Source organism: Pieris brassicae, chromosome 2 (genome assembly GCF_905147105.1).
Source record: "Pieris brassicae chromosome 2, ilPieBrab1.1, whole genome shotgun sequence".
In the NCBI taxonomy this organism is placed as follows: Eukaryota; Metazoa; Arthropoda; class Insecta; order Lepidoptera; family Pieridae; genus Pieris; species Pieris brassicae.
In genome coordinates this window covers 11,539,784-11,557,642 of record NC_059666.1, presented here as the reverse complement: position 1 = coordinate 11,557,642, position 17,859 = coordinate 11,539,784, and the positions used below count along the sequence as shown (strand labels likewise).

The window sequence follows — 17,859 nt, the reverse complement described above, 5'->3', positions numbered from 1 at the left end:
CATAAGCTGCTAAATAAATTTGCCGTTATATTTATGTCAGGAAATATACAATTTCTAATTATTTGTATTAACTAATGATTTCCCTTTCTTTATTAATCTTGTAATTCAAACCAAGTTTCCATTTCAGGTGTTAAATAAAATTAATATTTTTGCGTTCGTGTATAAGAAACTTTACGTCTTGACAACATTTTACATTTACATGTAGATTGTATAAAACGCTCAATCTGAGTTCAATCAAATACCAAAAGGGGCACTCAATTTGCTCTGAGGCTTATTTAAATGTGTTTTAAGCGATCTGCAGCGAGCCCATCATAAATAGAATACATTAGGGAGTTCTCCAAATTATTAAACTTACTTAATTGAAGTATCGCTATAATAAATCTGTATTTTTTGTACAATATAACTTCATACTTCCTATTAGATAATTTTCGGTGGAATGTGTATAGATAATATTGTAAATAACCGATTGAATTGGAATTAATTGTGGGTTTTTATATCATACTTCACACGTATAGAGTATCTATGTATAAGAATACTACAACAAGTGATCGACTTCGCGTGAATTTTTAGTAATCTTACGATTTATTATAAATTGTGTATTTGCAAAGAAAGATTGATTGATTATAAAAAAAACTCACAATTAGCCATATAAAAATAGGCAAGATATCATAATAATAAGAACAGTTAAGTTATTTATAATTAATGTCAAAACTTATGGTTTGAACTTAAAATATTCTCCGACGCTATGAGACAAACATGCACGATGCCTTTAATTTTTTTTTACTTTGCTGATTTATTGTATTTAACCTTTTAGGTCGGGATCTCAGATTTTCTGATAGTATAGTAGTGATCAGGTTTCTGTGCACACACGCCGTCGACCTTTAGGATCTAAGGTATCCATGTTGAAACCAACAGGAAACCCTGACGATGTTTTGTAACACCGATATAAACCCAATAGCCAGAAGTTATAAAATCTGTAAAAAATATTACTGAGGCTATCTCGATTAGGAAGACTCGAAATGGCATTGGGATAACATCTAGTGTTTTTAAAGATATGCGATCGCCTTGAACAAATAGTATCTTTTAATAATCATTATTTGATTCATATTTACAAATCTTGAATGGACTTCTCTCTTACTTTCTCTGTAATATATCTATATTTAACTTATTATATAATTAGTTTTTAGTAAAAAAAGAGCTACAAAATTTTGACTGTGTTAAACACGGCTTTGAATAATGAAATAGTCAACAAACTTCGTCCCAATTAATCAGTGTTTAGTAACAAATTGGGGTCGGAAATACCGAATCGCCATTTGCGGGTTACACTCAATAGTTACTTGTATAAATCTTACGAGTAATTGCTGGTAATTTAAACTGTTCTATTAACTTTTGCGGCTCCATAACCTTAAAATGTGTTGTACAAATTGCGTAAAATAAATAACCTTTTTTATTAGATTAGCATGATATTTTTTTTTAATATAGAGGATATTAGATTCTTGTTCCGTATAGAACGGTGTAAGTAAGTAAAGTACCTTTGTAAGCCCTCGTACAGATATAAGACCATTCAAAAAGGCGCCTTAATATGGCAAGAACGTTAATTCTTTATCAAACCTTGTTTTAAACAAATATTAATTAAACACGTGGGAGACAATGAAAACTCTACACACTACTACAGTGTATGTGGTAGATATTGAGTATGTGCGACAAGGGGCCAAATAGGGTCCGGTCCGGAATGAATCACTAGAAGCATTATCTATAAAGGGAGAATGTGATATCAGTTTTCAGTACGCCGTAGACTGGCTATTTCTGATACTAAATATCCCAATTTCGAAATAAAAATACACCGACGGGGGATCTAATACAATAACTATTCGTGACAGAGTTGTTTTATTATTACTTATAACGTTGTAGCGCCATTGGTTATAAATATATATATATATATATATATAACTTATAGGTCTCGGCCTCAGATTTCTGTATCTGTTCCGTAATCATTTCTAAAAGGCAAGTAGGTGATCTACGTTTTGTGCCTTCACCGTACGAGCGAGTGTTACATCGCACATAGACAAAGTTCAGGGATGCGTCGCACGTTGCAACTGACAATTATTTTTATGTGTATAGAGTGCTCTGAAAACAGATTACGAAATTTGTTTTTTTTACAATTGTTTATCAATTGACAACAAAAGCTTAAATACAAACTGAGCTAACTGATAAATTAATTAGTCCGAAGGAATTTTACAATTGCATTGAACAGTCATCAAATTAGAATAAAATATTAATATAAAGTTTTAATTATATTAAGAAAGTAGTAATGTATATGAAACCAGAAGTAATTCACACCATTAGAAAAGGAGGAGTGTGTGAGAGAGAAACTCGAGTACCTCGATAGAATCGAACCGCTCGGGGCTGGATGAAAGTAATATCCTACTTGCAATGAAACTGTTACATTAGTGATGTTACACTTAGCGCTACATATCGATCTTTTCACTATTGTATGAAATATCATGACGTACAGTGGTGATACTGATTTTTTTTAATAATTTTTTAAAAGAATAATGTTATGTAATTATTAGACTAAAATAATTACATAACGTGAATTTTGTTATATTGCATTTCATTACTCGACACTCGAAAAAAGCTTTCATCTCAAAAGCATAGGTAAAATTTAAAAACTGAACATGATATCTGATTTTTTATCGATATTAATAGACTAAGCACATCACTGAAATTGGATTTGTTTCAATACGATCGGTTATTATCGTTTTAGATATGCGTTGCGAATTAACTTGTTTATATTATAAGTTCCTTCTCCTTCGCGTCGCAATATAATATTGATGCCGACATAATATATCTGAAATAATTATTACAGCCAGCATTTAGTACAATATCAACAGTATAAATTTAATTAATTATAGAAATAATATAAATTGAAAGCAAATAACTTTAACGACTGTAGGTAGGTACATGTTCCGCATTTTATTGTTTTTCTAATAATAGATTAACACGTATTTTTAGAAATTAAATTCCAATCAGACAGGTTATAAAGATCCTGAAAGGTAAGCAAACCTTTTTAATTAAATCGATATAAATAATTAAAAATACAAGGTGACTTAGATACTCACAAGAATTAATATGTATTGACTCGAGCCTTGACAATTAAGAACGAAGTTTATTTACCTATATAAGTTTATGTAGTAACTTTTTGTGTATTGTTAAGAAGAAATTATCGAGACTTACTGTAAGTATGAAAATCGGTGACTTGCACGGTGTTACAGTCCTCGCCGACCTGCAGATAGGTGATCTCGCAGCGGTACACTCCTTCATCGTCAGCCTTCACGTTGGTAATTACCAGCTCGGCGAAAGTAGCGTTTGGCTCATGGGAAATTGACATCCTGCAAAGAGGTGACCGTTTAGAAGATTCACATTTATAATTTTGTACCTATAATATTGTACCTAACTAATGTTAAAAATCATTTCAATAAGTCATTGGAACATTAATACAAGTATAATAAAGTTCTCTCGAAGTGGGTCGTTCAGCGCGCTCTGATGGATCGCCTGCGCTTGACTCTCGTCTAATTGAGTTTTCTTAATTCTTACGATCCCCTTTAACTGACAACTACTTCAAACTGTCGGTCATACGGTGCACGGCGAATAGTGAATCGAAAAAAAATAATATGAAGCCTATATTGTGTTTGTTAATTTTTTCTACATGTTCTATTTTTATAGGAACACGTCCAGAATAACAATTTCATGATAATGTTTATAATCCTTTTTAACGGCTATACTTAGCAACTTCCCTATGTTTCCGATACATCATCTAAACGTAGTGGCGTGTATTAAGTTTTACGACAAATACAATAATATGGACTTTTGACGGTTATTCTCTATCAATAGGTGTTTTTTATCAAGAGGTATTAAGAAAAAATACGTAAATTTATTTCACTTAATTACCGTCTACGCAATTTTACAAAACGGCCGCTTTTATTAAAACTACAAATTGATTGTAAGAATTCGGAAATCAGGATTAATTTCTTTTCTAAACCAAAATAACACATAAAATAGAAAATAGACACTTTGCGTGATTATGGAATTGGCATGATTGAAGAGCCACGTTCTGGTAATTTGCATTGAATCGATGATAGTTCTGAAACGATTCGAAAGGTGGCGCTGATTTACATTTAAGAATTTGTTTTGTTCAAATACCGAGTGCGTAGCAGATATTATAATTAATATATTAATCAGATATTATAAGCTTATATATTTCTCATTTTGGAAGGATAGGCTTCGGATATATGACTTTATTTAATGCACACCACAAATCTAAAAAATTGTGAAACTCGCTAAACAGCTTAAGGTAGCGCAAGACATTTTGTTTCCAATTGAATCTATAGTAAACTTTTAAATACATCTCTATTTAAACAACTCAAGTAACCGTTAACTCTATTTGTCTTATAATAACATTATATCAATGTACAATCAGTTACAAACAATACATTTCAGTTATAGTCCATGTCAATTTGATTATCATTTGTATTGTATCAGCAAAATATATCAAATGTTCAAATACAATATATCAATCGTAGGAATTACGTAAGGAAACGTCAATCCTTTCTCTTTGTTCTTTGAAAACATACTTCGGCAGTACTAATTATAATTTCAATATATAATCAAAACTATCCTCGGGATGAACTAGCGAAAACATTCATTGACTCCACAGTGTACTTTTACATCAGTAAATAATGTACTTGATAATTGAAAATGAGGATGTTAAATAGGAACTTGGAGGTGACCATGGGTGACAGTGAGCACTTAATTTTAAATAACCCTGCAGATCCATAGAAATAATCGTAATAAGGTCGTGTTTAATAATAAATATTATCATTTCGTGCGCTGAACGAGTAAATTGATGTTCTCTTCATTATGATGAAGTACTATATACGCTGAAGTTATTTTAAATGGGAATGAAATAATCAATAGTTTCTGACGTTTGAAAACAATGCATGAAGCTTTAACCTGCCTAAATGGTCAACTCGTGCCACTAATAAACATTGCATTGATTTAAAGAACGTACGGAATCTTTCCCCACTGCCCATTTTATTAACTGCTCCGTGAGATTGATAGTCTGTTCCTGACTCGTACTAATTGAGTTTCCTTACATTTGGAGTTAAATTGAACATTTTACGCTCGAGTTATTTAATTGTCTACTGTACATGATTCATCATAGTTTAACTACTTAAAGAAACTGGAGAATTCTCTTACGTCCTTTGTTTAAGTAGCTCGTGTTAAATTACCTAGTTTAAGTAGGCTTTTCTCATGTGAAGGTTCTGCACGAAGCGAAGCAGAAAGAACACATTTCTTTACTGCCTTTTCACTTAATGGTAGACAGTCTTCTAAATTAGTTTTAGCAAATATATAAAGTTTATTATGGAAGTAAAGGCAGCTTTTGAAATTAAGTCGTAACCTGAACAAATTAAATGAAGCGAGCAGCATAAAGTGCTCAATATCATTGCTAAGCGAAAAACATCAAAACAATACCCTCTGACGTCCATTAAACAATTTAACAACTTGCTATTTTTCCTTATTAATGTTACTGCTGTCATAAAAGCCGGCAATTTTATCGTGTTCTAAAAATTATCACACTTTCCGATGCTTCAAGCGCTAAGTTTATAAACACAAACAAAAACAATAGCGCTTTAAACCGATGGAAAATTTAAAACTTTTATGGTCTATAAAGACAGGCGTTTTATGACGGCTTTTAGTTCGCTGCGAAATAATAATTCGAACTGCTTCCATTATCTTTTATTGAGAAAGATAAGCTTTCTTTTGAGACTTCACAACAGATAAGAACCTAAGTTTCGTATCGTAACAATAGTTATCTATAAGCGCAAAATTTATATTTGAATATATGTACTTAGTCTAAAATGTCACGAAATTGAAAGCAAAATACCGTTTTGTGTCAACAATAACTCATCAATAAAAACATATAGTTACACAGTGAGTTTATTTAGAATAAGTAATAAAAATAAAATAAATATATTCTTTTATTATATTTGGCATTTATTAATTATTTCCATATTTTTTTCACCACTGCATGTTCCACGTCTCAAATAATTAGAGAAAAAATTAACGAATTCCATGTAAGGTGTTTATATACACTTCAATCATCGCATCGTCGGTACCAAAGGTGTGGTTGTCAAAAGAAATTTCCTGAAAATGCCATTCGATGGCGTGAAATATTAAAATAGTTTCACGTAGAGCTATTAAAACTGAAACCACGTAATAAAAGGCAAAAACTACCCGCACTAAAGCAGCTCTCAATTACACCAGCGTGTAGCCGTCGCTTGGTGGTTTTTCCACGAAGTATGTTGTGAACTTTTTCCTTCATTAGGAGCAATCGTATGATATTTCAGTCATTTACACGTAAGGAAGTTCAACCGTGTACTTTCAGCTTTATATCTTAACAAGTTATTAACATAACGTGTTCAGTGGAATTAATAGTCTCGAATCATGTTAATTTCATTGTAAAATTAAAATAATTTAACATATAAAATTATTATTACATAGAATTTCTATTTGTGTCAACTACAATGTGTCTTCCTAAACAAAGATTTGCATCAGACGTTCAAGCAGCTTGTGATGTAGTATACAGTCAAAACTACGATAGAAAAAGAAATAAATAAAGGACGCGTTATCTATCATTAAAGTTGGCGCCATAACTATGACAATAACATTACTAGACGTAATATTTCGTAGCATAATTTTTATGTGCAGCTATAAAGCGTATATGAGTAAAAGCGTCAACATTAAGCAGGCTCTAGCTATAAAAACGCGTTTCACAGAACTAGTTTTCATATAAATGTGACTGGCTATCACACCGTGAGTGCAGCAAAGCTTAAGTCACTAGAAATTTAAGGTGTTGTGACTAAACATCGTGATCTTTTGTTTCGCAATACAATTTTCTGTTACATGATCGCTAAGCTATTTCTAATAAATTTGTTTATCCAAATACGCTTTTAAGAAAACACTTACAGAAATGAAAGTAACACATATTTCGCTTTCCTAATGCCACGGTGTGAATACGGCCAACAACATTAAACAGTTAAGTGGGACAATAGGTGCTAAAATTTCGCCTGACACGTGAAATATGAGCTGAAAAACTAATACACTTTACATGAATTATGCAAATGTATCCCGCGCTAATTAACATAAGGTTAAAGGGGGAATCGACTTATATTTACACTATAATATAGAATTTTATGGTGACATGCTCATGGACGACGATTTCAAAGGGATGTTTATACAATCGTATTTACTTTTTACCTAATAAATTATTGGCCAAGCTTTTAGCACGTAGTCAAACAATTGGTAAATAATTGAAATATGCCATAAGCATCGCGCTTCCTAGGTAATAAGTGATACAAAGCTTGTATGAAAGGCTGTTGACCTATATTGTAACAAAAAATATTTCATTAAGCCTGAATTCAGGTAATAATGTTGCAGGTAATAATATTTTTATATTATTTTATTCATCCACATTCAAAAACTATGAATTTGATTAAGGACATGTTAATTACAATTTGTTCTCCTAGAACGTTGGCATTACTACTGAAACAAATATGGCTATTATGAACAAAATTTTTGATAGGAAAAGGTTTAACTAGTTCAGTGGAGACAGTAAGTATTTTTAAGTACCAACTAGACGCCATTCTTTGTTTCGCGACGAGCCTCCCTTCACTCAAGTTGCCAGTTTAAGGGTTAAGTGGTGTTAACTACAGTCAACCTTAGCTGAGATAAATTCTCTCGTCTTACTAAATCTTTCAATTTTGGGCGCTCTTTGTAAATCCCATCAGATTGGGAAACCCTTTAAATTGTTAACTGTTTGCAACATTTAACGGAAGTCTAGCTGTAAATTCCTATTCTATAAAATTAAATACAATATATACAATGGGTAACGTCGAGGATCCCTTATTCAGTAAATTGCAGTTTCGAATGCCGTGCTAAAGACATTTAGCCAGAGACAGTTCCGTCCGCAAATTTGTCTCCAACCGAATGTCTCGCTAAACCGCACCTTACACGTAATTTATACGCCCTATTCTCTAGATAAATATGCTGTTTCACTGGGATGCTGCACCTCAATGCTTTGTTTGTTTTATTTATAATATGTTGCACCTTGTTTCATTCGAGAGACATTGATATAATACGTTCATATTAATGTACGCTTCCATACAAAGTTATTATTATTTTTCTCGGTTAGCATAGCATGATTATTGACAATGAGTAGTCTGTACATTTTAATAGCCATATTATATATAATAATGAGATTTTATTCCACGCAATGCACTTATTTGGCGCAGAACGATCCACCTGAAACAGTTTTCTTACTTCAGATGAACCATAAACTATCCAGGTTCTTTGGGTATCCTGGGAACAAGTATCATAATAATAAAATGGATTATTTATATTTTTAATATAAGACAAAAAATTATATGCATTGGCATGTCTATTCGCTCGATTTACAAAGCCTGAATTTGAAACAATATTTCATTTGTCAAAAAGTTATTTCGTGAATGCGCATCGTACGGACCGTGAAAAGAAATTTTCTTCAGGTGTCCTTAATAAGTAAAAGTGAAATGAAATAAGGGCGGAAACAATTGTAGGAGCACCTCGGGCCGATTTCGCGGACCAGCGAGCCGTGAATGTGACTGACTTTGTGTTTTGTTATAGCTTTTTGTTAGCGAAATGACATTTTCGGTTTTATTTGGGGTCAGGCTAAAAACTTTTAAACGTTAACCAAAGTTAACGCTATACTCCATTATTAAGTATCTATTCTATACGTGTCATTCATTTTAGTTATTAAATAGAACATAGTAAATGTGATAAATACAAGTAGGACAGCATACACACACGAATACTTTTTTAAAAGCGTTTATTGTCACAATGTTCTATTCAAATTCTAAATCGCTAATAAAATGGGTCACGTGTACATTCCGTGTCAAAAGTTCACCACTAAAGAACAATAAAGTGGTTTCGTATTTAGAGATAAAGCAGTATAACAGAAACATAATAGCCATTGAGAACATTATCGCGAGGAACAGGCCTGGAGTTAACAAAGTTCAAACGTAAACAAATAGGTTACCAGATAAACAATGGGTAAAATTAACAAATGTTTCTGTGTTCCTTAAATTATTGTTTATTAAGAAAGGCTGTTCTATTTGCTTAAAATTCTTGGCGGGACGGATACAAATCTATATTTAGGACTTGTTTTGTTTTCAATAAATTTATAATATTAAATAGTTATGTGGCTACTTGATGAGGCTGTTCTCGATGTCAAATAAAGTAACGTAAAAAGTATTCCAAATATCTAAAGTTTTATTTAAATGAAATGAAATTAATATTTTTATAAACTTCTGTATGGCCATGAACGAAAGGCATTAAGTGTTTGAATAGCTACACAACTGCGTAGATTTTTGTAGAGTGTAGCCGAGAGCGCTACGCACCGTGCTTCACCAGCGGCAACACAGGAATAGCTGCCCAGCAGAGCGATTCAATCAACTTAACGCATCAATTAATGTGCATAGGTACATGCAAACTACATTTACGCGCTTGTTGGTATTCTCATTGCGATTCTTCCATAAAAACGCTAAAACTTTAACACAAAACTAAGCTACAACAGGACTTTATTTTGCGTATTATACTGGAATCGGCTTATAGGCTTTAGCAAGCCTGACAATAGCTACAATCTACGTATCTAGTGTATGAACGATGACATCATGGATTTAATTCTTACCCCATTAAATAATACGTGACCAATAAGTACGCAAATAAAATAGTAATCGAATCTTCGAATAAAGAACAATAGCTGTTAAAACTTTATGGTACATATATAGGCAGTATAAAAAATAACTGGCAATCGGTCATTACACAGAAATAGTCTTTATAGGTAGCTATAAACATTAACCATTAAACCTTTTATTATTGGAAAGAAATTCTAGGTTTGGATAAAATAGGAAATTATAAAAAAATCCATTTCTTTATGTCTGTAATAGAAGGAAGTTGTAATTCCTTACCCACAATCAAGTTTTATTAACCATAGTTTATACGTACAATATACTATTACTTATTAGAAATGTTTTGTGAAAATTTCTTTAGAGTGATTTTTCAAAACAAAGAGATATTTAATTTACAAAGCCAATGTACATATATAAATAGCATCCGTTTTTCTGTAAAATGGGTTAAATATAAAAAGGGAGAAACAAGGCTCTCGCAAAAACATCAAAATGTTATTCGATTTGCATCATTAAACAGCTCGAATTGCCCGAATGGGATTTCAAACAGGAAATTGTCCCTTTTGGAAACGATATATAAGATCGACCCCTGATTTAGCTCATTCCATTGAATAATGTTGCCAAATAGTTTTAATGTAGCGATCCATATTTTTTTGCTGATTTGGAAGTTTCAGTAAGCTGATATACAATTAATATGTAAAATACAAGTGATATTTTGTCATTTAATAAGATGTTAGATGACGTTGTCAATCTAATGACATAGCAGGTCAGTAATCGCTAAATTTCAACGGAAAACAAAGATAAAATGTTAAAGGAAAGCCTTAAATAATTTCTCCCTTTATCACAGGGAATAGAGGAGAGTTATGACGGAGGCCTTTGTTGGTAATTTTTAAGGATTTCGTGTTTGAAGCGCTTATCGCGCTGTGAGAGATTAACGAACGATCAGCCACGAAAACGCGGTATTTTGGTTCTAAATTACACACAGTAAATGGTCAAAAATACATCATCAGATCATATTTACGAACTATAAAGAAGTATGTTTTTATGATAACAATATCGTTAATATTTCAACTAGTATAATTTTTGTATGTAAAAGGAGGCAAACGGGCAGGAAGCTCACCTAATTTTGAGTAATACCGCCGCCCATGGACACTCGTAGAAGGCTCTCAAGTGTGTTACCGGCCTTTCAAGAATTGGTACGCTCTTTTCTTGAAGGACCCTAAGTCGAATTGGTTCGGAAATACTTCAGTGGGCAGCTGGGTCCACATGCGTGCATGGCAAAAACTGCCTTAGAAAACGCTCAGTTATTAGTTTAGTTAATAATAAATAAATAATTAATTCAATGTTTAAAGAACTTTATTTCTCATTACAAAAAATGTATTTTATTTACATGAAAAACTTAATTTGTACATATATACGAACGAGATACACGTCGCCATCAGCCTCCCGAATTTTAGTCTACTAGGCTCATTCTGATATGTATCTTTAATGTCCTTTTGAATTGGTTAAACGCGCTAATATAACGAATTTTAGACGATAATTGATTAAATAATTGCACACCCTCATACCAAATGCAAACTCGCTCGACGAGTATTGCGTGTAGTTGTGTGTTTGATTTTTTAATTTAAATTTTTCTTAATTAAGATACAGATGTTAGAAACATATCAGCGTCATAATTTTGGTTTATCGGAAGATTTAATTTAATTATTCTGTTAAATCTAATAGCAGCACCGGAAAGTTACTTTCTGTAAATGTGCGCCATTTTGTTTTCTGATCCGTAGAAAAGCAGGATATACGAATAAATAGGAGTCGCTTGCCTCGTGGCTCCACAAAGTAAACAAGGATTTAGGGGATTATCTTATAAAGAATTACGTGTGTTCGTTTACTCGGGAAGTTTTTTAAACAAACACAACTCGTCATCACTGCAAAGCTTACAATATATACATTTTATTTTATGTAGATTTCTTAGCCGTGTTAAAGGCGGTATTTAAATTTCACGAGATGTATAGTCTGGTGACGTAACTGTGAATGTTTCATTCCTAACTCACAACCCAGTATTATACTAAATGCGGAAATAGTTAGTGATGAAATCCTTATCATGAATAGACGTAATTATAGTGTAAGAAAATTCAAAAAATACCGCAAGGCATGATCTTCATGTCTTTATAACACCCTAAAACTAGTGTCGCCTGTACACGTAAAGCTGTCAAATCAGGGTCTAAATTATGGGCTGGTGTGCCTTGTCATACAATAGGGGGCGCACGTAATGTATTAAGGGTGTTACGCGAATGTGAAATATGGACATGGCATTCTTATTGTTGAGCGAAACCTCTTTATGTAATTTATAATTTAAATCATATTTCAGAATATTAAAAGGATTCATTTTAATACTTTAGTTCCATTGGGAATTTGTGTCTGAATATTATTGAATTATTTACTAAACGATACTGTCAGTCTGTGTCAATTAAAAGTTCAAGAATAGTAATAAGTAAACAATTAATATGTTAAGAAAAACACTTTTTGAACGGATTAAACCTATTATTTTTAAAACTTATAGTTATTTACATAATTCTAAATTTTAACTTTTTTCCGACGTTTCGCGTACTTTTCAGTGTACGTGGTCACGGTGACCATGATATGTTTTCTAAAATCGCAATATATTTTTTTTCTTCAAATATATTGACATATGGGGCAGTCACGTTTCTATGTCATTCCCGTAATATGTAAATTTATGATATTGACGAAATCAGATTGTTATAATTATAACGCGAAAAATAATATTGTTTAAGAATCAAACCAAACTCGCAGAATAACAACCAGGCTTTGAGTAACGCTTGGACGCTAACGGTTACACCACGTGAGGCTGCAGTGGTGGTATAAATAGTTATGCTGAGTGCCATAAGAACGAAAATAACAAAAAATACGCCTGTGACAACCTCATACCACATCACAGTCTTCAGTTGTGCGTGTATAAAGTAAATATAAATAGATTGTCGCAGCGCGTGGTCCCGGGAGACATTTTTGTTTATCCAAGGCTTAATTACGTTACTCTACATGTGACTACAAAAAATTAAGACACAACCAAAATTATGCTATCATTATGACATTGATTGAAATCAGGAGCAATAATAAATAAAGTTATATTTCTTAATAACAAAACTAGGTAGCAGAAGTATAAATAATATAAGGCAGAAATAATCATTTCCGCCCATTAATTTGTATCTTGTACGCAGAGGAATATTTAATAATTTCGAAGAATACACGTGATTAATAAATCGTTTGAAATCTCCCAGCAATAATTTTAACTTCTAGATTTATACAGTATCTAACAATATATATATATAAATTTGTTTTTTGAACGTCCCAAAGTTTCTACTCTCCACACATTCTTCACAAACCAGCCCATTCTGTCGTAACTTACGTAAAAGCTCATTTTTGAAATAATAAATTAAATTGTAGTTTAATCGATGAAACTGAAAACTATTGAGCAATCGACAATTTATGTAAAAACCACGATTTTAAATTCCGTTTAAAACGTGCTACGACTGGACACATAATATTTGAAAAAAAATTTACTTTTAACTTTATTGCTCGCCCAATCAACCGTGTATCAAATATTTAAAAACTGAATGCTGATATTAAATTTACTTTTTTCCTTATAATTTTGCTATTTTGCTATAACAGATGTAATGCCCCAGATGGCACGGCACCCGATAACTTTGACAACATACACACAACACAAAATCTTTCAAGCGTAAAGAAGCCCCAATACAAGCATTTAATTAAAAAAAATACTATTGTTATCCAGCAATGATAAAGCCTGCTCTGCACCAGAAATGAGGTCCACGTGTAGAACAGCTTAATGGCTTTAATAAAAATAAAAATAAATCAATAAATGACGCTACAACCTTTTGAGATCCTCAGATATCTGTATCTGTTTCATGATCATTTGTTAATCGAATAGGTAAGTAGGTGATCAGCCTTCTATGCCTGACGCACGCCATCGACTTTTGGAGGATACCGGCTTGCCTTAGTGGGTGTGGTTTTCTCACGATGATTTTCTTCACCGTTCGAGCGAATGTTAGACAAAGAAAATACATTGGTGCATAGCCGGGGATGGAACTCACGACCCCAGAGATGAGAGTCACACGCTGAAGCCACTAAAAATCACTTTAATAGACTTTTAAAAATTATAAATATACATATAACCCTTACAGATTTCTAAATCCGAAAATTATACAGATTGTAACATATGGCTGTCTGACTGGCGCGGTAAAAATCACAGTCTACGAATATACTCATAAAAAATTACTCAACCGGATATGGAAGCTCACTTTAACGTTGTCACTGCTTATTTACAAATCAATATAGCCTTAGACACATTTTATGTTTATTCGAAACACAAAATAACGTGGCAAAACAAAAAAATAAGAAACCTACAAAGTGCTGTTCCACAATCCCCAAGAGATGGCTAAATATATTTACTTTAAATTTAAGACATTAATAAATGCCTCACGTATTAAACGGTATTATCAAAACAATAATAAAGATTTGCTTTTTACACAATACAATTTGTAGGTAAATTAAATCCCGAGATGTATATTTTTAAAGTCAAAATAATTTGACTAAATGTAAATTATTTCTTTTCGTAACATTTTGCGTTATTTTGCGTAATAAATGTGAAGGTACTCTAACCGCTCAGTATGAATTATAGGGCGGTTATCGCGTCATCCATTGTCAGGTTTTAAGATGAGGGTTTTCGATTTGTCCTTAAGGAGAAGATTTATTTCGATCCCTGATATCTTTGCCTAATTTGGATATGGGTTGCGAAGGGAATAACAATTCAACGTCCACGATTCGTTTTTATACAAAAAAGAAACGAATTTCTTAAGATATCAATTATTAAAAATTATGAAAATGATTGCATTCGAATAATTAAAGAAACAAAGATTTCTGAAAGCAATCAATATTTACTTAATGTAAGAACTGTGGAAAAGTCCTCAGACTTAAGTTGATTCTGTAAAAAAATATAACATGAAAAGGCTTCTGTAGCACGCCAAGTGGAAAAAATCAAAAAGTTCATAATGGCACCGAGTCATACTGTCTCAATGGACTGCCTTTTACACCGAATTCTAACTTTAAAAGTACCTTATTGGTAGAAAAGCAATTCATACTTAATTAATTTAAATACAATATTTGTTATATATTCTAAGTGTCTTCCACATTTTGCCCTTTGTATGAAAAAAATAATGTTTAAAGAACTTTATTTTGTCATTAGAAAAATTGTATTTTATTTACATGAGAAACTTAATATTATGTATATACTAGCGAGATGCATGTCCTAATTTTTGTCTAGTAAAATAAAGATATATATAAATAAATATATTATATATCTTCAATTCTAAAATATTTACATCTGACAAAGTACTTCACAGGTGTGATGTGACCGAATTGACTGCTTGCAAATTTACAAGTTTCATAAATAATTGTAAAATTAGAACGAAAATCAACAGCTTAGATGATACTGTATAATTTTGATACTTTTGTATGCTTAAAGCAATAGTTCAACTTAATCATATTTTGCAATAACGGTGTAAGAGTCAGCAGCGGCAGTTAAATAAAGGAAGACAAAATCTGTATGGAATGGATTCGCAAGTTTTATTCAAACGATTCTATTTCGGTACATTTTCAAATTAACTATCATTTAAGTTTTCTATATTGTTATTTTTGTATGTTTATGATAAAGCAATTTTAGATAGTGTTCTGTAGAGTGTTAATTATTTTAAGCTTTCGTGACGAAAAGAAAGCAAGACTAGTTTTTTGCACTCTATTAGCTACGTAACATACACGAAGGAAGTCTGAGGCAACTTTGCCAATTACGCCCCTTGGCGGGACACGTAGACTTAATCTCGAGTCGTCGACAAGTTTTTATGAAACTATGCGTGTAACGCAAAAGAAAATTCCTTGGAACAATGTCGTGAAAGTGTTCAGATTGAATTTTCATCCTTATATAAACTAATTAAGGTCTTACATGTGAGTACTTTCTAACACTTTGTATACAAATAATTTTGAAAAATAACCTGTTGGACACAGGTTATTTTTCAAAATTAAGTACTGTGACCAAAAAAATATTTAAGCGACATATAAAAATATTTGACACAACAATACAAACTAGAACAAATGACTTGTGTGTTGAAATTGTGTAATACTAAATATACATATAACCTATTGTACCACAAAGAACGGTTCGGTTGCCGTCGATACACAATCTTATACTAGAATAATAAGTCCTGAGTACATACCTCGTTACAATATCTTCTTACCAGGATGAAATGCACACAATATTATCAGCCGTAAGGATTTGGAGAAATTCTATTAGTTTGAGAACAAAGGTTAGATAGATGCTAATACCTTGCCTCACGATAGTTCTCAAAAACCCACTAAACACTCACTATAAAACTCTAAATAGTGGACGTAACTGTGATATAAATCGCATAGAATTAACTGCCTCTAGTATTTAACATATTCGTTGAGCGGCCGCGGTTCACCTGCTTAGGGAGGATTTATTTTTATAGAAAGCATTTAGCTTGAAATATTGGAAGGGTAATGCTAATCTTTATCTGATAAGATGGAAATTCATGATGCGATATCATCAGGTGACAGACATCTGTTCTATCGTACTAAGAGAGTTATGATATAGACTCTCTAGGCTCGCAAACTACAAGTCGCCAGCGAAACGCCAGTCTTTATAGAGATTGTCCGCCGTGGACGAGTCAGCCTTAAGAGCATGATATAGCTATCAGGTTAAACATAGTTGTGCGGCCCATATCATAACAGCTATGGTTTCGAGTAGAGTAATTACTTGGCAATTAAATTGAAACAATCAGAAGAAAATTGCTATTTCGAGGAAATATTATAGGTTATGTTGATGGTTGGTCTTAATGAAAATGTCATTAATTATATTCAAATAAACTTTTGAATTTTTGCAATTTAAATAATGCAAGTGGTTGTACTACAACAATATTATAATTTAATATATATCAATATTTTTATCGAGTGCTTTTTAAGCATAGGCATTCGTATTAGGGATACCATTCAATTGCTACGGGGCGTAGAATGTAAATATAGCGTTTAGACATCAGTTCTTCTTCATAACAAATAGTACAAATCGAAATTCAATCTTGGATATAGATTAGTTATATGCATTGGAAAAAGACTCGATATAAATGTAAGATAAAGCATATAATTATTCCACTAATGATGGTCACACGAAATAAACACTGTCATAATAAAATATCTAACTTATAGTTAAAAATAAAATATAACAAAATTTACAAATCTACTGTGTGTTAAGATTAGTAACCCGTAATGCTACTACAGTGATTTCCCACCATGTTCGCTGAATTAATGCAAAAATAATTTATTTTACATGCTACAACGACAAATAAATATTTATATTTTAACTTTGACAATAAAAAAATCGATTGAAACACAGCTCTAGTGCACAGTGCGAAACGCAGTATTTTGATTGCGTAACAAAGATCCCTCGTGAAATATATGTTAAAATAGTTTCTCGCAACGTGCAATAGTATTACAATTTGTAGTTTCACATATTCAGGTAAAGCCGGCCAAAGTTTTGTATGTATGACGTAACCGGGTGTCAGTGTGACGCGGTAACATGAGCTCTATTGATTCTCCATTAACTATCGCGGTACACACCTGACTGTCCTGATTTTTGTTCGTTAATGGACTGTACACGTCGTTAAATAAGAATATATAGACCGGCTGTCGCCATGAGACAATGTGTTATTAATAATGTCTCTCGGAAATTAAGGTTATGTCATAGTTTTAATGGGTTTGATAATAAAAGACATAATTGGCGACAAGGACCAAGCTTCTTTATGTTACACGGGTTGAGTTAAAATTCTATAGCAAGTTATCGATTATGGTATCCTAGTTTTAATCTATACTTATTTTTATAAAGACTAAGGGTTTGGAGGTTGTAAGAGGTTCTTTTTCTGAATCTACTGAACCGATGTAAGTGCATAGGCAATATATATATGAACTCGAAAAA

The 17,859-nt window shown here is 32.2% G+C and overlaps 1 protein-coding gene across 5 annotated transcripts in view; it reads right to left on the bottom strand.

Annotated features, from left to right (window-relative positions):
- LOC123720001 (hemicentin-1) overlaps positions 1 to 17,859 on the bottom strand; it is a 180,525-nt gene that overhangs the window by 64,833 nt on the left and 97,833 nt on the right. For all 5 annotated transcript variants that reach the window (XM_045676388.1, XM_045676389.1, XM_045676385.1 and 2 more), the window contains exon 4: positions 3,238 to 3,392. In XM_045676388.1, the coding sequence (XP_045532344.1) occupies positions 3,238 to 3,392 (155 nt within the window). The remainder of the gene's footprint in view (positions 1 to 3,237; positions 3,393 to 17,859) is intronic.